A 24,643-nucleotide genomic window follows, 5' to 3' on the forward strand; every position below is an offset into this window, starting at 1 on the left:
TGTGGGTAACAAGATTGCTTCTCAACTATGTGATCTCCTGTTCAGTCCCATAGAACACCTTGGGCAAGTGTCTTCTATTATAGCCATGGGCCAACTAAACCTTCATCATCATCATCGTTTAGTGTCCGCTTTCCATGCTAGCATGGGTTGGACGGTTCAACTGGGGTCTGGAAAGCCAGAAGGCTGCACCAGGACCAGTCTGATCTGGCAATGTTTCTACGGCTGGATGCCCTTCCTAACGCCAACCACTCCGTGAGTGTAGTGGGTGCTTTTTACGTGCCACCTGCACAGGTGCCAGACAGCTAGCAAACGGCCACGAACGGATGGTGCTTTTATGTGCCACCGGCACGGGGGCCAGGCGAGGCTGGCAACGGACACGAACGGATGGTGCTTTTTACAAGCGTGAGTGGTTATGTTAGATGAAAACTATGTAGAAGCCCATATCCTATGTATATGTGGGTCTGTACCCCATTCCCCTTCACAACCAGTATACTAACAAAAGGGGTTAAAGTGACCTAAATTAAAACCTTACATCAAGGAGTTCTGAACATGAACTTAATGACAAAATTATTTTTTATTAAAATCTTCAGTATGAAACAAAGGCAGAGTATTTCAAAAGAAATGTGGCAACAAAAAAAAAAAAGGATTAAAAGGATTGAAGAAAAAATTTATTTTACAACCAGAAGAATAAAACAAACGAACTTGAAGTTATAATTGTGGTCCTACAACAAAGATTGAAAAATCAGTTCATGTCCAGTTGGTGGTGATTGTAATAAACCAGTGAGTGCACAGGGCCACATGGTGGGGAGAGGGTGATGATACAACAGCAACAAACTCAGGATACCACAGGTAAATACCATAAACACTTAGGTCTTCATGTAGAGAACAGTGGTGGCAGTAGTAGTCTATACATGCTACAAAGACAGATCCTGCATTCAGTTGGTAGAAGCATTTGCGGCAACCCCATGTGCTGCAGAAAAGCTCCAAAACACCTAGCTCCAACATAGCAGTTTATTGTTGATTGTAATTAGTTTGGCATTTATAGACAAGGAACGACATTGATCCTGTATACTTGGTGGCCAACAACATCCCCTCAGGAGTTGGATCAGAGAAAGCCAGTTTGTTTTTTGGCACGGGTACACCGTATTGGAACCAGTGTCTGAAATAAAAAAAGAAAACAATTCAATGAGTATCTTGAGGCTGTATTCATGAGTGCTGGAAAGCCAGAGGCTGAATTAGATGCTAGAGTTGCAGGTTCTGACACAGTAAGCACCAGCTTGCAATGTTCAGTTCAGTTTTCAAGACCTAGAGTCATTAAATATTGGAGAATTACCAACAGGCGTAGGAGTGGCTGTGTGGTAAGTAGCTTGCTAACCAACCACATGGTTCCGGGTTCAGTCCCACTGCGTGACATCTTGGGCAAGTGTCTTCTGCCATAGCCCCGGGCCGACCAATGCCTTGTGAGTGGATTTGGTAGACGGAAACTGAAAGAAGCCTGTCGTATATATATGTATGTGTTTGTCCCCCTAGCATTGCTTGACAACTGATGCTGGTGTGTTTATGTCCCCGTTACTTAATGGTTCGGCAAAAGAGACCGATAGAATAAGTACTGGGCTTACAAAAAGAGTAAGTCCCAGGGTAGAGTTGCTCGATTAAAGGCGGTGCTCCAGCATGGCCGCAGTCAAATGACTGAAACAAGTAAAAGAGAGAGTATGATTACGCAAACAAGTGCATGAAATGGGATTTCTCTGAAGTATCTCACCAAATTTTAGTCTTTGCGCCTATAAGGCAGCAAGCAGGCAGAATTATTTGTGCGTATCAAGCAAAATGCCTAACAGCATTGTGACCAAGTCTAGCCAAGGTCAACTTTGCCTTTCATCCTTTCAGGGTCGATAAAATAAAGCGCCAGAGAAGTGGATGGAAGCACTCCATCGGTTACGATGACGAGGGTTCCGGTTGATCCAAATCAACGGAACAGCCTGCTCGTGAAATTAACGTGTAAGTGGCTGAGCACTCCACAGACACGTGTACCCTTAACGTAGTTCTCGGGGATATTCAGCGTGACACAGAGTGACAAGGCCGGCCCCTTGAAATACAGGTACAACAGAAACAGGAAGTAAGAGTGAGAGAAAGTTGTGGTGAAAGAGTACAGCAGGGATCACCACCATCCCCTGCCGGAGCGTCGTGGAGCTTTTAGGTGTTTTCGCTCAATAAACACTCACAACGCCCGGTCTGGGAATCGAAACCGCGAGTCCGCTGCCCCAACCATTGGGCCATTGCGCCTCCGCCAGAGAAGTACTGGGGGGTTGATGTAATTGACTCACCCACTAAAATCGTTGGCCTTGTATCAAAATTAGAAAGAACTGTTAAGATGGCAGGCTGGCTGGCAAAATTGCTTGCACAGTGGATTTACATTGTCGTTTCATCCCTTTGGGATCGTTAACATTAATAAGGCACAGGGCAGGTAGAAATGTTAGCTTGCCAAACAAAAGTCATTGCAGCATTTTGTCCTCCTTTATGCTCAGAATTTAACCCTTTAGTGTTCAGACTCTTCTCTCAAATGTGATGTTTGTTTATTTATATTGTTTTGAATTAATCATGCATTATCTTGTAGTTTAGAGATTTCAGTGATGTGGTTTTTTTCAGTTTTAGAATGACATGGTAGGGCTGAGGTGAGAGACAAGATCTGGTCAGTTTCAATATAAAACAGGTTAAATATTCTGGCCGGATACGGCCGGTTTGAATGCTAAAGGGTTAAATTCTGTCAAGGATGACTTTGCTTTTCAATATGTAAAGAATCTTTGTAGGAGACCTATCCATCCACAGTAAGTAACAGATTTTGATGTGATTGCCAATTATTAGTATAACATTGCAAGGTAAGTGTGAGAGGCTAGATCTGGCTAGTTTAAACACGAGAACGAGAATATTTGGGCAGGATATGGCCAAAAGTATTCTGCCTGTTTTATGTTCGAACTGGCCAGATCTGGTCTCTCAGACCAACCCTACAACATCTTTTAAAAAATTAACTGCTACCTCATCAAAATCTCATAGCTACAAGATAATGCCTGATTAATTCAAAACAACGTGGATAAAAAAGCATTAATTTTGGCAGAATAATGCGAACACCAAAGGGTTAAATACTAATGGTTAAACAGAAGAATATTCTATTTCCAGCTTTTGGTTATGTCACCATTACTCACCGTACACAGTCAAGCAGTTTACTAGCAATACTAGTCCGTCGGCTCGGACCGTACACCCAGATTTTACTGATTCCAATGGGACAGGCTTCTGGCTCAGTGCGGCAGCAACAGGGCCGACGCCCCTGCTTCATCTGGGTTTGACTCTGCTCGTTGGGACTATTTGGTACAACTCGAAAACCCTGGCAACAGAAAAAGAAAAAGAAAAAAAAAGATCCAACTTCATTACTTTTACCAACATTCAGACGGAAACTGAAAGAAGCCTGTCGTATATATGTATATATATATATAAGTGTGTGTGTATATGTTTGTGTGTCTGAGTTTGTCCCCCCAGCATTGCTTGACAACCGATGCTGGTGTGTTTACATCCCCATCACTTAGCGGTTCGGCAAAAGAGACCGATAGAATAAGTACTGGGCTTACAAAGAATAAGTCCCGGGGTCGATTTGCTCGACTAAAGGCGGTGCTCCAGCATGGCTGCAGTCAAATGACTGAAACAAGTAAAAGAGTATTACCACTTTCAAGAAAGAAGCAGCTCCTTTTATGGAGCTTTGCTGAGAACCACAGGAATAAAAGAACAAATAATATAAACCTGTGTTTATTGCATTTTCTCCTATACACACGCTTTTTAGACCGAACACTAGTCACAGCAATGCCAACTGCACCACTAATGGGAAAAGAGAGTGAGTGGGAGAATAGCCTAAAAATATATCATGACTCCCTCTCATTCCCTACAAAACTTCCTTAACCCTTTCGTTACCAACCTGGCTGAAACTGGCTCTGGCTCTGAGTACAAATGTCTTGTTTTCATAAGTTTTGAATTAAAATCTTCCACCAAACCTTAGTCGAAATTTATGTTCCTAAAACCAGCTGAATGATAACCAAGTTATTTTACTAAATTCTTTGTTATATTTGAAGTAATTGAAAGAAACACAGAACATCTCAAAAAATAAATACAGTAATGAAAGGGTTAACACACACACTGATCCTCTGACATACCTCTTTAATTGCTTCAGCAATACAACAGCCATCTATTCTTTTCTCATCAGAGATATACAGGAAGATCTGCAAAAAGAAAGCGAGAGAGACTTCTAAATACAAAAATAATTTTTGTTTTTTTAAATCTGCCAATTCATGTAATATAAAAAGACAAAAACTGGGGATCTTTTCGGTTTGAACGGCAGTTTTTTCTAGCGGTGTCATATGAAATTGTCACACATAATTATGATCCTAGTATCGATCTATTGCATTTCAATCTGTTTTAGGGTTAGGGGTGGGGGGAAGGGTATCTTTTTTCTCTTCACAAATGTAAATAAACCCAATCTGTATCTTAAACAAGGGACATATTCATACGGCACAGAATGTTTTTTTTTTACCTCAATAGACGTCATTGATTGGTTGAAATTGAAGAAAAAAAAACAACAAATATCTTACAAACTATAGAATTTTCTCAATAAAGCCAAGAGAAAAAGATGTTTTATAAACGCATTCTACCAGTATACGAACCTTTAGTTACCTAGAAATTATGTTAAAAAACTGCTGTTCAAACCGAAAAGATCCAAAGCTGGTTCTGAAATACAGAGCAGGTTTCCATCAAAAGCCTGAGTGATTCTGTAATGGGTTGGAAGGGGCTACCCTATTAATTGGAATTAACCTTTTGCCTGTCCTGTGTACTACAGGATACTAAGAACATATTTCCAGTTTTTTTCAACCACAATAGCTCTGACACTACCTATGGTCAGCTTAAGGTTATAATAGAAGACACTTGCCTGGAGTGCCATCCAGACTGAATCTGGGACCACGTGGTTGTGAAGCAGGTTATCTACAGTGTATTGATGATGATGATGATGATACCCCTCCTTGGAGTTTATGTAAAGGAAAGCTTTCTATTACTCAGAATGTATGAAACAAAAGTTAACGAACAGTCAGAAAATAAACACTGATGTTTAGGACAAACTTATGAAAATGATTTGGACAGGAAAAATGTTAAAAACAATGTGCTCCAGTACTCAAACAGCTCATTAGGAGCCACAACCACCAACAAGAGGATATCTTAATAAAGAGGAACATTATTAATTAACCCACCTGTTGAGGCAAGCGAAGTCGATATCGAACCTCATCTGACGACAGGCACCTATGGCAACCCCCTTGCTTGCGAAGACCTGTTGGGGCAAGTGAAATTGAAATTGAACCAATCCTATGACTAGCACCCGGCAGATGCCAGGGCTCTGGGACTGGAGGTACGTAAAAAGCACCATCCGAATCGTAGCCGAAGCCAGTGCCAACTTGACTGGCTTCCATAAAATGCACCAATCCGACCGTGGCCGATGCCAGCCTCGCCTGGCACCAGTGCAGGTGGCACGTAAAAAGCACCCACTACACTCACGGAGTGGTTGGCATTAGGAAGGGCATCCAGCTGTAGAAACGTTGCCAGATAAGACCGGAGCCTGGTGCAGCCTTCTGGCTTCCCAGATCCCCGGTCGAACCGTCCAACCCATGCTAGCATGGAGAACGAACGTTAAACGATGATGATGATTTGCTTGTCCAGAGCATTTTCTAAATGCCCATGCTTGTTTCCAGACTTTTATTCAGCCCTTGTTTCATATGCATCCCCAAAGTCCGCCCCCCCCCCACTCACTGTGGTGAGGATGCTGGCAATGGGTAGTGTCAGAACTATGCCGTCTGGAACTTCAGTTCCTGGTAGGGCCACCCAAGGTGGATTGGTCTGACACCGAGTGGTATTAGGACCACAACCCAGCAGACGAGGCTCTGGTAAAAATCCTCGGAGTGTCTGTTTCGGCAACCGGCAGCTCCTTGGTCGTTCTGTCCGTGCATCTGCGGCGAACAGGATGTCTCTACATGCGGGATTGTTGGGGACCACTTGTGAAATCCACATATTTCCACGAAACTTCTTCCAGGTAGAGGCCGACTCAACCCGCCCAGGGTGAATGTTGCCACATGTACAAGTACAAGTAAATACTTGTTTCATGTTCTGAGTAATATAAAGCTCTTCTTTCCAAAGTCACAAGTTACTCTGGTGATGGAAAAAATTGGAAATGTATCAGATATGAAACATGGGCACCAAGGAAGTATGTTTTGCGTATTATGTGATACACAGGACAGGTCAGTTCCTAATCCACTGCCAAGTTGTAATGTGCCCTGCCCCCATGAAGACAGTATAAAAAAAAAATGAGGACTTGTCAGCTCAAAAAAACACCAACCTCATCAAAACTTTTTGTAAAATGAAGAACAAGCATTCCTTTTAGTAACAAAGACAAAGAGTAGAATTGTGAATATAAGTCGCCAAAATAGGATCCTTGTGAGAGATCTCTGGAATAATGTCATCATTCGACTGTGTGTGTAGCTAAGGGATTAGAGTCTCTCCTATTCAACCTTTGACCTTTCCATATTGAAAAGTCACAGTTCTAGTACAACAGATGTCAATAGCATAATGTAGAAAAGAGTCACAAGACAGAATTTCAAACTGAACCAATTGGCAAGCGACTTAGGGGTAGACCAGAACAAGACGGTTGGGTAATATTTATAGTTTCAGTTGGTCATGCTTGGGAATCCATCTAAAAAGAGTAATGATGGTTGCTTCTGATAGGGCCATATGGAGTATCTAAAGACTCTGCAACTAGTAGAAGACTGATAAGATGGTTTTGGATAATAACCATAGTTTTTGATGCGAAATTGATCAATGGAAATTGCAGATGTGTTACCAGTGCCGGTGGCATGTAAGAGAACCTTCCGTTTCGCGACTGTTGCCAGCCTCGCCTGGCCCTCGTGCCAGTGGTACATAAAAAGCACCATCCGTTCGGCACCTGTGCGGGTGGCACGTAAAAAGCACCCACTACACTCAGGGAGTGGTTGGCGTTAGGAAGGGCATCCAGCCGTAGAAACACTGCCAGATTTGACTGGCCTGATGAAGCCTTCTGGCTTCACAGACCCCAGTAGAACCGTCCAACCCATGCTAGCATGGAAAACGGACGCTAAACGATGATGATGATGATGATGACAAATGATGATGAGAGTTGCTCTATGGAGAAAGTGCCTAAGAACTATCTGCTATAAGAATAGTGAGCAGCTGAAGCATGGAACAAACTGCCGGCATCAGTTGTTAGTTGTCGGAGCACTGCATCCTTCAAAACTTCCATGCTTTCTGAGATTCGACAACACTACACTTGATTTTCTCCCCTCCATACACACACAAGCATGTATCTGACTCATACATTGTTCGCTTTCCAGACATTTCTACATTACTGCATGTACTTTATATGCACTTTCTGACAAGTTGTGGTGCACCTGAGCACTGTATACAATAATTTCATTATTTTATAAGATGAATTGACAAATCATTAAGATGTGTTTAACCTTATTAATAAATAAATGTACCTTGTAGTTACATTGGAATGATAAAGTGCTGTCAGGAAACCCAAGTTCTTGGCCCATTACATGATTGAGGTCTTCCACCTGAAAGAAAGTAACATATATCATCATTTTATAATCATTTACCTCTTTATTGTCACTGTTATTTATGACATCATTCGTGTGTTTGCACTGGTTTTAAGGTTTTACGGTTAGGGTTGTCATAAATAACAGTGACAAACAAAATATACACCGCCGGAAGTTCTTGTAGACAAACAACAGCAGTAATTTTATTCAGCTGAATACACATTGTTGATTGGATGAAATTACCGAAATATGAGAACTTTAACATGAAATAACTTTGTGAATATAAGTTTTTCTCAAAAATGCTAAGAGTAAAAGATGTTTTATGGATGGATGGAAGCACTCTGTCGGTTACGACAATGAGGGTGAAATTAACGTGTAAGTGGCTGAGCACTCCACAGACACATGTACCCTTAACGTAGTTCTCGGGGATATTCAGCGTGACACAGAGAGTGACAAGGCCGGCCCTTTGAAATACAGGTACAACAGAAACAGGAAGTAAGAGTGAGAGAAAGTTGTGGTGAAAGAGTACAGCAGGGATCACCACCATTCCCTGCCGGAGTCTCATGGAGCTTTAGGTGTTTTCGCTCAATAAACACTCACAACGCCCGGTCTGGGAATTGAAACCGCGATCCTATGACCGCGAGTCCGCTGCCCTAACCACTGGGCCATTGCGCCTCCACAAAAGCTGTTTTATATGACACATTCTACCAGCGTCTGAAGTTTGAAAGTGTTTAGTTACAAAAAATTATTTTTTAAATCTGTAGGTCAAAAGGTAAAGATCCGGATTGCTTTGACCAAATGGTAGAACAGCTGTCATATTTATAGAAAATCTGTGTCTGAATCCCAAGGGGCAGCCTTCAACTTTACTTATTCAAAGGGATTTTTTCAACCCAATATTTACAAGCTATTATTTATAGGCGCAGGAGTGGCTGTGTGGTAAGTAGCTTGCTAACCAGCCACATGGTTCCGGGTTCAGTCCCACTGCGTGACATCTTGAGCAAGTGTCTCCTGCTATAGCCCCGGGCCGACCAATGCCTTGTGAGTGGATTTGGTAGACGGAAACTGAAAGAAGCCTGTCATATATATATATATATGTGTGTGTTTGTGTGTCTGTGTTTGTCTCCCTAGCATTGCTTGACAACCGATGCTGGTGTGTTTGCGTCCCTATCACTTGGCGGTTCGGCAAGAGAGACCGATAGAATAGGTACTGGGCTTACAAAAGAATAAGTCCCGGGGTCGATTTGCTCGACTAAAGGCAGTGCTCCAGCATGGCCGCGGTCAAATGACTGAAACAAGTAAAAGAGTAAAGAGCTTTATCTAATTCAAGCTTCACCATTCTAAAGAAGACATTTATATAAAATCATTTCAATGTCTGTTTTCCCATGCTTGCATGGATCACAACACCACATAAAAAGATCCTGTACTCTGTAAAGTGGTTGATGTTAGGAAGACCATCCAGCTCCTGCCAAACCGTCTGACTCATGCCAGCATAGAAAACGAATGTTTAGTGATGATTACAATGATGATGATTCACATTTACTACAGCCAGACACCCTTCCTGTTGTCTATATATCTTTACTTTCTTTTAAAGATGGTCAGATTTGATTTGAGTGAATTTGGTTACTACCTGTAGAAGGTTGAACATTCACAGAAGTGACCAACAGTGGCCTATACCATAGAGTTAAGTACATTTTAGGGGTGACAGTTTGTGGTGAAAAATTCCGAATTTACAAAAACGAAAAAACAAGAAAAAGTACCCAAAATAGTGTCTTATTTCTTTACTACCCACAAGGGCCGTTTGCCAGCCTCGCCTGGCCCCCGTGCTGGTGGTACGTAAAAGCACCATCCGTTCGTGGCCGTTGCCATCCTCGCCTGGCCCCTGTGCCGGTGGCACGTAAAAGCACCATCTGTCCGTGGCCATCTGCCAGCTCTGTCTGGCACCTGTGCAGGTGGCACGTAAAAAGCACCCACTACACTCACGGAGTGGCTGGCGTTAGGAAGGGCATCCAGCCGTAGAAACACAGCCAGATCAAACTGGGCCTGAAGCAGCCTTCTGGCTTCACAGACCCCAGTTGAACCGTCCAACCCATGCTAGCATGGAAAGCGGACGTTAAATGATGATGATGATGATGATGAAGCGGTTAAAGAGAACAAACAAGGACAGACAAACGGATTAAGTCGATTACATCGATCCCGAAAGGATGAAAGGCAAAGTCGACCTCAGCGGAATTTGAACACAGAACGTAACGGCAGACGAAATACGGCTACGCATTTCACCCGGCGTGCTAACGATTCTGCCAGCTCGCTGCCTTAACCCAACCACTACTTACCTTGCGGATAACATATTTTGGGTCATCGGGGAGAACAAGTATGATGCGACATCCTGTTTCAGAATATTCTTGGACAACTCTTTCTTTCTTCCAGCCCTGAAATTAGTAGGAAGAAAATAAATAAATAAAAACAAAACAGAATTGCAAGTAAATATGAAGATTGCAGGAAGGAGGAGTATCATCATCATCATCAATACACTGTAGATAATCTGCTTCACAACCACATGGTTCCAGATTCAGTCTGGATGGCACCTCAGGCAAGTGTCTACCATTATAGCCTTGAGCTGACCAACACCTTGAGAGTGATTTGATAGGTGAAAACTGGTGGCTGTGTGGTAAGTAGCTTGTTTACCAACCACATGGTTCTGGGTTCAGTCCCACTGTGTGGCACCTTGGGCAAGTGTCTTCTACTATAGCCTCGGGCCGACCAAAGCCTTGTGAGTGGATTTGGTAGACGGAAACTGAAAGAAGCCATTCGTATATATGTATATATATATGTGTGTGTGTATTTGTGTGTGTCCTGCTAGCATTGCTTGACAACCGATGCTGGTGTGTTTGTGTCCCCGTTACTTAGCGGTTCAGCAAAAGAGACCGATAGAATAAGTACTGGGCTTACAAAAGAATAAGTCCCGGGGCCGAGTTGCTCGATTAAAGGTGGTGCTCCAGCATGGCCACAGTCAAATGACTGAAACAAGTAAAAGAGAGATACACAAATACATATATGTGTCCACCCCATTACCTTTTGACAACCAGTATTTGTTCGTTTATGTCACAGTAACTTAGTGGCTCAGCAAAAAGAGACTGATAGAATAAGTAACAGACATAAAAAAAAAATAAGCATTGGAGGTCATTTGATCAACCAAACTTTTCAAGGTAGTGCCCGAACACAGCTAGTCTAATGACTGAAACAAGTAAAAGAATCCTTTTATTGAATATCCTAGAATATGTAAGTGAACTAACCATGTGGACATGTAGCATAGACAAAAAAACCACAAATCAACAATATAAGTCAAACCAGACTGACCGTAAACTTGAGAGTGGTCAACAGCGAGTAGTGAAATTTGGCATGCGTTGTTTCATCAACAGGGTCAGCTCTTGTATAAAACATGGTACATTGGGGACACTGTATGGCACCAAACCTTTTCTGTCCGGCATCCTGTAGAGAGATAAAAAGACGTGTGAGCCTGTTCCTCCAATGTACTTTAACCACTACAATTACCCCACAAGGAAAAACAGCCTTTGCCTTTCCCTTGGATAACACTGGTGTGGAGAGGGGAGGCTGGTAAGCATTTGTAACTGCTAGTCTTACGTAAATGACCTTGCCCAGACTTGTGCTTTGGAAGGAACTTTCTAGTTTGGGATCTTTTCAGTTTGAACGGCAGTTTTTTCTAGTGGGGTCATATGAAATTGTTACCCATAATTATGACCCTTGTAGCGATTTATTGCATTTCAATCTGTTTTAGGGTTAGGGGTGGGGGGAAGGGTATCTTTTTTTCTTCACAAATGCAAATAAACCCAATCTGTATCTTAAACAAGGGACATATTCATACGGCACAGAATGTTTTTTTTACCTCAATAGACATATTTGATTGGTTGAAATTGAAGAAAAAAAAACAACAAATATCTTACAAACTATAGAATTTTCTCAATAAAGCCAAGAGAAAAAGATGTTTTATAAACACATTCTACCAGTATATGAAGTTTAAAAGTGTTTAGTTACCTAGAAATTATGTTAAAAACTGCCGTTCAAACCGAAAAGATCCCTAGTTTGTAATCCCACGGTCATTCATGACCAAAGGGGGTCTTTTTTTAAAAATCTAACCCAAATATTTGTTTTATGTTTAAACCAGCCAGGTCTGACCTTTTACACCCATTTTACAATGCCATTCTAAAAATACATCATCACACCATCAAAATCTATGAAATAATGCATGATTAATTCAAAGCGTTGTGTATAAATAAAACATTGCATTTGACAGTAATTTGAACATTAAATGGTTAAGGTGTATGAAAATGACACTTACCAAAGTCAACTGTTTAGCATCAGCACTGTCTTTAATGAATTTCGGCAACAGAATGCTACTCTCAGAAGCAGCCCTAAATTTGGCACCAGATGGGAAACAAGTTAGTTTGGTGGCAGTGGTGGTGGTGGAGAATGAAAATTTAAAATTAAATAAAAGAATTTAGTAAATACTAAAATCTGGACAGAAACTTGAACAGGTATGTAAGTGAGTAAGTGTGTATGTATGAGTACCCGGCTCTAGCAGACAATTTTCCAGTGTTTGAGAAAATGAGAGAGCCTGAATGCAGGAAATAAACTGGCTAGAAATAACAGCTAAACCATTCAATAATGTAGCCTTTCACAGATATCCCTAAAAAGCAGGAATGGTCATGGAAGAAATATCTGTTTATCTGTTTCCTGTGTCTGCTGACTCAGGGGTTAGGTCTGGGGGTTAGGCATCAACATATATTGTCATTTGTACTATTCAAAAGACTTAAACAAAAGGTTGATAGTTCACAGACTGAAATATCTCTATATATATAAACGGCAAAATGTCTGTGTGTGTGTCCTTTATACAAATCCACAATTTTTCAGTTAGAGGGCTCGCACTTTCTATGGTCATTCAAAACCGTCCAAGGGTGGTCGTGCACATCTTTACATTTCCCCAGTCACCCCGCAAAGCCATTAAAAAAAAAATCAATAGAAGCGACTTTTTTGTGAATTTTCTACCCAACACCCAATCAAAATGCCCGAAACTTGATATGCCAATTGAATGCCAGCTAGCTGTATGTGATTGGTCAGAGATTTGGACAGTACTCGCATGTATGTGCGCACGCACGCAGCTGTATATGCATGCACTAGCACTATGACCCGGTGTTGGCGGATCATAGTGCTAGTGTACTTTAAAAGGTGGTGCTCCAGCATGGCTACAACTCAATGGCTGAAACTAGCAAAAGAATAAAGCAATAAGAAGGACAAGAGAAAGTACGAACAAAAGCTGTGGTTATTAAAAACTCACTTTAAAGAAGCTTCACGTAGCCTGTTCCTTCTGTTGGAAAAGATTGGAAATAGGCGGGGCTTTTCTGCAAAAGAAAAAAAGCAAGTTCCTTCATTAATATTAATACAACTATTGTCTTTTCGTTGATGTTACATATAAAGAAAGATTCTGAACCCAAGGCTTAAGTGCACTTAGCTGGAAATAAATAAGGCACTTCCTGCGTAAGATACAGTCCAGCTGGGTGTACGTAAGATACCATGAGAGATGGGGTGGGGAGTGCACCAATGGTCGGATTTAGACCTAGTGGAGTCTGTACACCATTAGGTTTTGGGAGCCCCTACAATTTTGCTAATTCAAAACATAAGGTAATAAATTTAGGGGCCCTAAAACTTAAAAGCCTTGATAGATTCAAAGAAAATTGGTTAAATTTAATGCAGGAGGCTGCACCAGGCTCCATTCTGATCCGGCAGTGTTTCTACGGCTGGATGCCCTTCCTAACGCCAACCACTCCGTGAGTGTAGTGGGTGCTTTTTACGTGCCAGGTGAGGCTGATATTGGCCACAATCGGTCGGTGCTTTGGCCAGTCGAAGCGGGGCTGGCAACGGCCACGTTCGGATGGATCTTTTTATATGCCACTGGCACTGGTATCACAGCTGCAATTTCCATTGATTTTTGATCGATTTCGATTTCACTTGCCTCAACAGTTCTTCGCAAGCAGAGTTTTGTGTCCCAAGTAATTTTTATTGTCATATATATATATACACACACACACTCTCTCTCTCATCATGAAACCAGAGAATATATTCAAGAGAACTCACCTGGGAGGGTTGAGCTTTCTGAGCTGTTAGAGTCAGATGAAAAGTGAACCAAGGAAGAACTTGAACCACCGCAAGAATTGGAATAGGTACAATCATTTTCAGCTGTAGATAACTGGTCATCACATTGTTGCTGAGGATTTATGAGGTGATCACAGGTGTTTGTGGGAAGGGGTGCAGCAGGAGAAGAAAGAGGCTGAAGATCAAGTTCGGGAAATATATTTGAAAGTGGTGGTAGTGGTTTCTCGTCCTTGGCACAGCCACTGTTGTTGCTTCTTTTCCGCTGTGGTCGACGAGGATTACGTGACTTCCTCTTTTTCTGCTGCCCCACCCTTTTCTCGAAACTAGCACTGAGTCGACGAGGCACAAAATTCAAGCTGAACCCTCGACAGACAACGGTGGTGCTACCAGCTCCACCACGTTTTGTCAGCATCGGGGACTGAGAAGTGGTAACTGAGGACGGACGATTCTTAAAGAACTTGCGCTCACTGCCACAGCCACCACTGTTATCTGCAGTGGTGGTAGGGCTATCTGTGATAATACTCGGAGTGCGTGGCATTACAGCACTAATGTTCTCTACTCTTATACTTCTTATGATGTCTTCACTTACAATTTTAGTCGATGACTCTTGCTGTGCTGAATGGATGGATTTTAATCGTTTACTTGGTTCGATGTAATAGCATGGTCGGCGCCGATGTTGAACTCCAGATGCAAGTCTTGAACCTTCGGGATGACAAGAAGAAGCTGATGCAGCAGAAGAATGCGGAGGAGTTTGTGTATCAATCTTCCAGTGACCTTCAGGAACTGAATGTAAACCGGTCTCAGAGATATTCGTCACATCTGCCAAGTGAGATGTTTCACCGTGATTCCCTAAGTTGCTATCACCAAGAGAGTAACGGAGATAAAACGGTAACTTAACCCTGGACTTTGGTGTTGTGCAGCTGTTCCTATAGAAAGACTTAGCAGTGAAAGATGGTTTATTGTTCACTTCATCAATGCTGCTACTTAGCAACGGTTCTTCATTAGTATCAACATCGCTGAAATGAGAAAAACATAAATATAAAATAAAATATCCGACAAAGGCTCTCACTGATTAAATCGATGACAGCGTTTACTATCACACCAAGGCCTTCATTAGCATCACACCTGTGTTGATGCAAGAAGTGGGGATAGTGATTTTTTATCTTCAACAGAACCAAAGGGTTATGAATAAAACTCCTTAGACAAAGCTACGCTTGCAACTCAACAATTATTTCATTGAGCCCCAAAGAGAGCAGGCTTTATATTGGTTAGGTCAACAGGAATATGCATCATCATAATTGATGGAATGTCAATCCATAAAAACAGAGTATTGAAAGTGACCATGATTACCCATAAATAAAAAGAAAACTGAAACGAAGCCACCATCATCCTCATTGTTTAATGTCCGCGTTCCATGCTAGCATGGGTTGGACGATTTTGACTGTGGGCTGGCAAACCAGATGGCTGCACCAGGCTCCAATCTTAATCTGGCAGAGCTTCCACAGCTGGATGCCCTTCATAACGCCAACCACTCCGAGAGTGTAGTGGGTGCTTTTTACGTGCCACATTTTATTATTTTTTTAAAGTAATTTGCAAGTCAAGACACTAGTCATGTTACACTCTTAAATAGAAGCAAAGTTCAGATCTTGCAAAAACAACACTAGTTTTGCTCAATGTAAAAAAAAAATTAAATTAAATTAAAAAATAATCACAGTTTACAAACACACAAGTCATAATGGCACACAACAGCTGTAGTTGGTGGAATTTTCCTGGCATTTTGTGGAAATTACTATTTGTGATGTACATTGTCAGCATTCACAAGTCTATTTTGGAAGAAAAATTTTCAACTATATTACTAATAATATAGCTTGGAAGTAATTGAAAAAAAAAAACATACAAATACATTACAACCCTTGGATTTATAAAAATATTCATAACATACAAAAAGTAAAAACTCCTTTGCAGTGCATGGATACTTTCAAAACAAAAACACTGCACATACCCAATGAACAGAGTGGTGCCTGGCACTGCAGTGTAGACCAGTGCTTTTCAACCTTTTTGCTGGAGCGGAACCCCTGTGCAATAATTTAATTGTCTTATGCACACATATCTGCACAGGAGAATTAAAAATTACTGTCGATTTTAGCATTTTTGTTACTTCTTGCGGAACCCCTGGACTGTACTGGTGGAACCCTGGTTGAAAACCACTGGTGTAGACAATAACAATAAGACAACTAAAAAATATTAATAACTAGCAGAGATACCCAACGTTCCACAGGATTAAAATGGCATACTTTTTTATTCTTTGAATTGTTTCAGTCATGTGGCTGAATCAAAATCAAATCAAATCAATTCGATGACTGGCATCTGTGCTAGCGGGGGTGCAAAGAGCACCATACGAGTGTGATCATTGACAGAGCAGCTATACGAGTATGATCATTACCAGCGTCGCCTTACTGCCACTCATGCCTGTGCTAGTAGGGTGCCAAGAGCACCATCCGAGCGTGATCGTTGCCAGAGCAGCCAACCAGCTTCCATACCCGTGGCATGTACAAGGGCACCATTCAGGCGTGATCGTTACCAACGTCGCTTCACTGGCAACTGTAAAAAGATTCGAGCGAGGTCCCCGTACCGGTAGCACGTAAAAAGCACCCACTACACTCTCGGAGTGGTTGGCGTTAGGAAGGGCATCCAGCTGTAGAAACTCTGCCAGATCAAGATTGAAGCCTGGTAGAGGAGTAGGGGCCGAAACCGGACGTGGTTCCTCCTGATGATGTCTTGAGCTAACTGGATCCTATAAAGGAGCTGTTGTGGTAGCAGACCACGAAACATGGTTGTAATTCCACCCAACCATATATATTCCAGAGGAATTTGAAATCAATTTCTTGATTCGTTAGCAGGAAATGTGAAACAAATATTGCTAGTCACAAGAGAGCTAATGTCAACAAGTATTGTAAATTTAGGAAATTAGTAAAAATGGAACAAAAATAAAGAAATGTTTCCAACAGATTCACCAGAATTGGTGTCAAAATGAAAAGAACAAGAACCAGAAATATCAACACTGAACATACAAAATTTCATAATAAATCTCACGTTTACAATTTTTGGTCAAATTTCTTAAGGCCAGCAAGGTTTCCTTCAGAATCCCTTTCAAGTTAGATTAAAAGCATTGTAGAAAGAAAACTAGGGGTTATAAACTGACGATAAATGTGGAGACAATATTAGAATACATAAAAATATTGTGAATTTCAAAATATTCAATTATGTAACATTTAAATTATATTTTCTTATATGGAGGAAAGGAAAATGGTAAATAAAATCTCTGTGAGACATGATAAATATTCTAGTTGGGCAATCATCAACAGAACTACCTAATCATTGTATTCCAAAGATACTACTATTCTTAATTGTGAAGCTAGGCCTATGAATTTCAAATACAAATTACCCTGCACTTATAGCGTAAGTGGTTGAATATATTACATGCATAGTAATGAACACTTCCCCTTTCACCCTTTATTGTTCAAATTTGTCAAATGTAGTGCTTATCTCATCATCATCGTCGTTTAACGTCCGCTTTCCATGCTAGCATGGGTTGGACGATTTTGACTGAGGGCAGGCGAACCAGATGGCTGCACCAGGCTCCGATCTTGATCTGGCAGAGTTTCTACAGCTGGATGCCATTCCTAACACCAACCACTCTGAGAATGTAGTGGGTGCTTTTTACGTGGCACCAGCACGGGCGATAGTCAGGCAGTACTGGCAACGACCACGCTCGAATGGTGCCCTTTTACGTGCCACGGGTACGGAAGCCAGTTGGCTGCTCTGGCAATGATCACGCTCGGATTAGCCCCCTACTAGCACATGCACAAGTGCCAGTAAGGCGACGCTGGTAACGATCATACTCGAATGGTGCCCTTTTTTGTTCCACTGGCACAGAAGCCGGTTAGCCGCTCTGTCAATGATCACATTTGTATGGTGCTCTTTGCATGCCGCTAGCACGGATGCCAGTCATCGAATTGATTTTTAATTTTGATTTATTCAGGTTCAAGTGGGGTGTCCACAATATTTGCTTATAACTTTGTTAATTTTCTACATAGAGATGGCACGTAAAAAGCACCACCCGACCGTGTTCATTGCCAGCGCCGCCCTGACTGGCCTCCGTGCCGGTGGCACGTAAAAAGCACCATCCGATCGTGGCCGTTGCCAGCCTCGCCTCGCACCCGTGCCGGTGGCACGTAAAAAGCACCCACTACACTCACGGAGTGGTTGGCGTTAGGAAGGGTATCCAGCCGTAGAAACACTGCCAGATCAGACTGGGCCCGGTGCAGCCTTCTGGCTTCCCAGACCCCGGCTGAACCGTCCAACCCATGCTACCATGGAAAGCGGACGCTAAATGATGATGATGATGAGATTGGAATTTGGTAAATGGGTGCTTATATGCCAGTGATTTATAGTTACGTAATTTTAGCTGATCTTTCTGATTAAATTTCACTTTTATGGACAGGTAAATTTAATTAACAGGTGTAAAAACAACTTTATGAATAAACACTAAAATTCATATTTTTAATGCATCTTACCTGTTTGATTTGTTACTAAAATTATCCCAGATGTCAACCACCAACAATTTTACATTTTTCAAGATGAGGTACATTAAATTGAATTAAAATACAGGTGTAACTGGTACAAGATTTTATTCTTTCTCTATATTCCATTGAAAATAAAGTACAAAACTCTTTTACTAGTCAATATACCATTGGCTATGTACTCTTATACAATTTAATGAATTCATTTACGTAACATCAATGGAATCTGTATCTTTGTGGTACCAGTGCCGGTGGCACACACTTTGTGGTACCAGTGCCGGTGGCACACATGAGAACCATCCGAACGTGGCCGTAGCCAGTTCCGCATCGACCGGCCTCCGTGCTGTGGGCACGTAACAAACACCATCCGATCATGGCCGTTCGCCAGCCTCATCTGGCACCTGTGTCAGTGGCACATAAAAAACACCTTCCGAAGACCGGCAAGACTAGTCAGTCCACCTGTGCATACCTTCCTTCCTCTTGTGACACTTGTGAAGACCGGTTGAGGCAAGTGAAAATCAAATCAAATCAAATCAAAATAGACAAAATAGATGAACATCAATGGAATTTGTATCTTGTGGTACCAGTGCCTGTGGCACACAAGAAATCCATCAGTGCCGTAGTCAGTGCGGTGGGCACATGACAAACACCATCCGATCTTGGCCGTTCGCCAGCCTCATCTAGCACCTGTGTCGGTGGCACATAAAAACACCATCCGAAGACCCGGCAAGACTAGTCAGGCCATAACCCATGGCCCCTACCTGGGACGTAGTCAGTCCACCTGTGCATACCTTCCTTCTTGTGACACTTGTGAAGACCTGTTGAGGCAAGTGAAAATCAAATCAAAACAAATCAAAATAGATGAACATCAATGGAATTTGTATCTTTGTGGTACCAGTGCCGGCGGCACGTGGCACATAAGAAAACCATCCGAACGTGGCCGTAGCCAGTACCGCATCGACTGGCCTCCATGCTGTGGGCACGTAACAAGCACCATCCGATCGTGGCCGTTTGCCAGCCTCATCTGGCACCTGTGTCGGTGGCACATAAAAACACCATCCGAGCGTGGCCGTCTGCCAGCCTCGTCTGGCACCTGTGTCGGTGGCACATAAAAACACCATCCGAGCGTGGCCGTCTGCCAGCCTCGTCTGGCACCTGTGTCGGTGGCACATAAAAACACCATCCGAGCGTGGCCGTCTGCCAGCCTCGTCTGGCACCTGTGTCGGTGGCACATAAAAACACCATCCGAGCGTGGCCGTTTGTCAGCCTCGTCTGGCACCTGTGTCGGTGGCACATAAAATCACCCACTACACTCTCGGAGTGGTTGGCGTTAGGAAGGGCATCCAGCTGTAGAAACACTGCCAGATCTGACTGGACTGGTGCAGCTTTCGGGCTCCCCAGACCCCAGTTGAACCGTCCAACCCATGCTAGCATGGAAAGCGGACGTTAAATGATGATGATGATGATGATGATGAACACAATGCATCTAATAAAAAAAAGCTCATTAACAGGTGAGACAAAGGTGAACACACCTAACTAGCACCCTTGCTGGTGGCACATAAAAAGCACCATCTGAGCGTGGTTGATGCCAGTGCTAGTGACATGTAAAAGCACCCATTACACTCTCAGAGTGATTGGTATTAGGAAGGGCATCCAGCTGTAGGAACCTTACCAGATCAGACTGGAGGCTGGTGCAGCCTACTAGATTGCCAGTCCTCAGTCACACTGTCCAACCCATGCCAGCATGGAAAACGGACGTTAAACGATGATTCTATTTGCTTATGGTGAAACCAGCCAGATCCAGCCTTACAATGCCATTTTAAAAATAATCACGGATCTTTTCGGTTTGACCAGCAGTTTTTAAAAATAATTTCCACGTAACTAAACACTTTTAAACATCGTATACTGGTAGAATGTGTTTATAAAACATATTCTTCTCTTGGCTTTATTGAGAAAATTTCTATAGTTTGTAAGATATTTGTTGTTTTTTTTTCTTCAATTTCTGCAATTTCAACCAATCAATGATATTATTGGTTTCAATCAAACTGTTCAACCTATGCCACCAGTTTGGAAAATGGACGCTAAATGTTCATGTTTATTTTTGGATCTTTTCAGTTTGAACGGCAGTTTTTTAACATAATTTCTAGGTAACTAAGAAATTTTAAACTTCGTATACTGATAGAATGTGTTTATAAAACATCTTTTTCTCTTGGCTTTATTGAGAAAATTTCTATGGTTTGTAAGATATTTGTTGTTGTTTTTACTTCAATTTCTGCAATTTCAACCAATCAATGACGTCTATTGAGGTAAAAAAAAAAACATTCTGTGCCGTATGAATATGTCCCTCGTTTAAGAAACGGATTGGGTTTATTTACATTTGTGAAGAAAAAAAAGATACCCTTCCCCCCACCCCTAACCCTAAAACAGATTGAAATGCAATAGATCGATACTAGGGTCATAATTATGGGTGACAATTTCATATGAAACTGCCGGTCAAACCGAAAAGATCCGTAACCCTCTCTCCAGACTGCAAAAAGCCACGGTACTTCAACTATGAAAACCAAACCCTTTGGAATGTCCTTCACTGCAAGTTCTCCAGGAATTATTGGATTCCAGTTGTCCAAGAATACCAATTGTAATAATCTCAGCAAACCCATGATGGTCAGAGGCGGTGGTGCTTGACCAAATTACGAAACAAAAGGGTTGGCAAAGGCTAATAATCCTGTGATTTATAAGCTAACGAAGAAAATTAATTGGCTCTTCACTCACCTAATTAAGCTGGCTTCCATGATGCTGGATATGACAGGCAGGATGCTGTAAAGAGACAGAAAACATATGTATATTCTTTTACTTGTTTGTCATTTGACTGTGGCCATGCTGGAGCACCGCCTTTATTAAAACAAAATCAACCCCAGGTCTTATTCTTTGTAAGCCAAGTACTTATTCTATTGCTCTCTTTTGCCGAACCACTAAGTTACGGGTAGGTAAACACACCAACATCAGTTGTCAAGCTATGATGGGGGGACAAATACAGACTCACAAATACACACACATATGGCGTAACTTCGGTATAAGTACCGGATACATTTCAAGAAAGTGTTTTTTTTTATATGGAGGGGTTAGGGTTTTATGGGTTTCTGTTATCTTCAGAAATATAAACAAAGCCACTTCCGGTACTTATACCGAAGGATCGCCACATATATAGATAAAGGCGGCGAGCTGGCAGAAATGTTAGCACGCCGGGCGAAGTGCTTAGCGGTATTTCGTCTGCCGTTACGTTCTGGGTTCAAATTCCGCCGAGGTCGACTTTGCCTTTCATCTTTTCAGGATCGATAAATCAAGTACCAGTTACGCACTGGGGTCGATGTAATCGACTTAATCCCTATGTTTGTCCTCTCTGTGTTTAGCCCCTTGTGGATAGTAAAGTAAAGAAATGGGTATTTCATCTGCCGTTACGTTCTGGGTTCAAATTCCGCCGAGGTCGACTTTGCCTTTCATCCTTTCAGGGTCGATAAAATAAGTACCAGTTACGCACTAGAGTCGATGTAATCGACTTAACCCCTTTGTTTGACCTCTGTGTTTAGCCCCTTGTGGATAGTAAAGAAATAAATAAGACGATATTGTCGGACGTATCATTGGTAAAAGTTACCGCCCCTTGTATCGTCCGACAAATGTGTTTATATTTGCAAGTGCCCGTTTTCCATTTTAGTATATTTAAAAATAGATAAATTTTTTGCATACTTCATTTATTTTGGATATATTTCATATTTTCCTAACTTTCTTTACACTTGAGCGTCATTTTCTTTGCATACTTCATTTATTTTGGATATATTTCCCATTTTCCTAACTTTTTTTTTTTTTACAGTTAAGCGTCATTTTCTTTGCATACTTCATTTATTTTGCATATATTTTCCATTTTCTTAAATTTTTTAAAAATTAGGCGCCATTTTCTTGGAGAGGTACGTTTCTTAAAGAGCGCTGAAAAAATATTCTAAAATATTAAGTAAAGAAAAAAGAGTGGCTGTGTGGTAAGTAGCTTGCTAACCAACCACATGGTTCTGGGTTCAGTCCCACTGCGTGGCATCTTGGGCAAGTGTCTTCTGCTATAGCCCCGGGCCGACCAATGCCTTGTGAGTGGATTTGGTAGACGGAAACTGAAAGAAGCCTGTCGTATATATGTATATGTATGTGTGTGTGTGTTTGCGTGTCTGTGTTTGTCCCCCTAGCATTGCTTGACAACCGATGCTGGTGTGTTTACGTCCCCGTCACTTAACGGTTCGGCAAAAGAGACCGATAGAATAAGTACGGGGCTTACAAAAGAATAAGTCCCGGGGTCGATTTGCTCGACTAAAGGCGGTGCTCCAGCATGGCCGCAGTCAAATGACTGAAACAAGTAAAAGAGTAAAGAGTAAAATGATTAAGTACTTACCTTAACTGCTGGTTAACTTAATGAATGGAAAACTACACAAAAATAATAACAAACAAAACAGACAGCATCAACAAACGTAAATACTTACTCTCTCTCTCTCTCTAAAGTATGTCGGTGTTATAATTAATAACTGGCCAGATCCCTTTTAAAAGCTTATTTCAAATTCAGTCATAATCGATTCACTGTTATTAGAAGGGAGCATCCGTTCCGAAAGAATCAGCCTCCTAAGGCGCACTTAGGTCGGTGGTGATGGTAATTAAATGTTTACTGTCTTCAAAATATGTACGTCTATGAGTGTGTTATAATAACTAGCTATTTAACAAACACAACTGCCCATGCCACTATATCAAATTATACAAATAAGCTTCAATTTCAGTCATTATCCATTTAGTATTAATATTTTAGAGAGGACCATACATTCATAACCTTGAGCTCCTATCAGCTCTAACAATCCCTAGTGACGCGGGCTTTCTTGAATCAAGCGCCTTGCAATTTGATTGGTGCTTTTGGTTGTAGTAACAGTTAGTGCCACCTGATGGGATTTGTTTGTAAGGAAAGTTTTCTTTTGATGGTGAATGTAAGTTATCTTTCCTTGAATTACTGGCGCCGATAGTGTTTTCGTACGCGCACACATATACATGCAAGGATGTATAAATATATATGCCATATATAAATACATAAAAGGCGGCGAGCTGGCAGAAACGTTAGCACACCGAGTTCAAATTCCGCCGAGGTCGACTTTGCCTTTCATCCTTTCGGGGTCGATCAATTAAGTAACCAGTTACGCACTGGAGTTCGATGTCATCGACGTAATACCTATGTCTGTCCTTGTTTGTCCCCTCTGTGTTTAGCCCCTTGTGGGTAGTAAAGAAATAGGTAATTCGTCTGCCGTTACGTTCTGAGTTCAAATTCCGCCGAGGTCGACTTTACCTTTCATCCTTTCAGGGTCGATAAATAAAGTACATGTTTCGCACTGTGGTCGATGTAATCGACTTACTCCCTTCGTCCTTGTTTGTCCCCTCTATGTTTAACCCCTTGTGGGCAGTAAAGAAATATATATAAATATATAAAAACACACCAAAACAATATGTACATGTATATATGTCAGTGTGCGTACGTATACCAATATCTGTGTACAAGAAATATATATATGGCAAACCAGACATAGAGCGCGAAGTTCTTTTGAAGTTCGCGCTCCGTTTGTGTGTGCGTGCGTGTTTTGTGTTTGTTGGCGATTTATGATCAGATTCATAAATATTGTTTTAATTTTTTGTCTAATGTAGAAGTTGGCTTTCCGTGTGTGTGTGCGTGCGTGCTTTAGGTGTACGTAGGTATGTGTGCTTTTGTGTGTCACTGAAGCCATTCACACACACACACATACGTACACACATAACAACCGGCGTGCGTGTGTGTCACTGAAGCCATACATACATACATAACCTCTCTCTCTCCTTTTCTCTCTCAGTCACTACAAAAATTGAATTTAAAAATTTCAGTTATCTCTCTCATTCACACATACACACACAGCAGCAACATTACTCTCTCTCTCTGTCTCTTCACACACACTAACAAAAGCACTTCACTTACACACCACACTTTCTGTCTCGCATACCCCATCAAACACATACACACACTCACGCACGCACCACACATGTACATCAATGCTTCCGATGCACGCCAACTTCAAAAGAACTTCCCCCCAAAAAAATGCACGTGTATTTGTTTCCCCCCAAATCCATATGTAAAAAAATAAAAAGTTTTTACGGAAACCGACGATCTTCTTCAGAAGTGTAAATAAACACACGTGGTTTATA

The 24,643-nt window shown here is 41.7% G+C and overlaps 1 protein-coding gene across 1 annotated transcript; it reads right to left on the bottom strand.

The window, feature by feature from the left end:
- Positions 1-653: 653 nt before the first annotated feature.
- Positions 654-24,373, bottom strand: LOC115223557 (N-acetyltransferase ESCO2-like). The gene is made up of 11 exons (XM_036512401.1): positions 24,369-24,373; positions 21,170-21,214; positions 13,800-14,833; positions 13,003-13,066; positions 12,007-12,079; positions 11,007-11,138; positions 9,983-10,078; positions 7,593-7,670; positions 4,197-4,262; positions 3,201-3,379; positions 654-1,159 (listed from the first exon to the last, which is right to left on the bottom strand). The coding sequence occupies exons 2-11, from the start codon at positions 21,187-21,189 to the stop codon at positions 1,012-1,014; spliced, it is 1,890 nt and encodes a 629-aa protein (XP_036368294.1). The 5' UTR covers positions 21,190-21,214; positions 24,369-24,373; the 3' UTR covers positions 654-1,011.
- Positions 24,374-24,643: the final 270 nt, after the last annotated feature.

This window comes from Octopus sinensis, linkage group LG23, assembly GCF_006345805.1.
Source record: "Octopus sinensis linkage group LG23, ASM634580v1, whole genome shotgun sequence".
Lineage (NCBI taxonomy): Eukaryota > Metazoa > Mollusca > Cephalopoda > Octopoda > Octopodidae > Octopus > Octopus sinensis.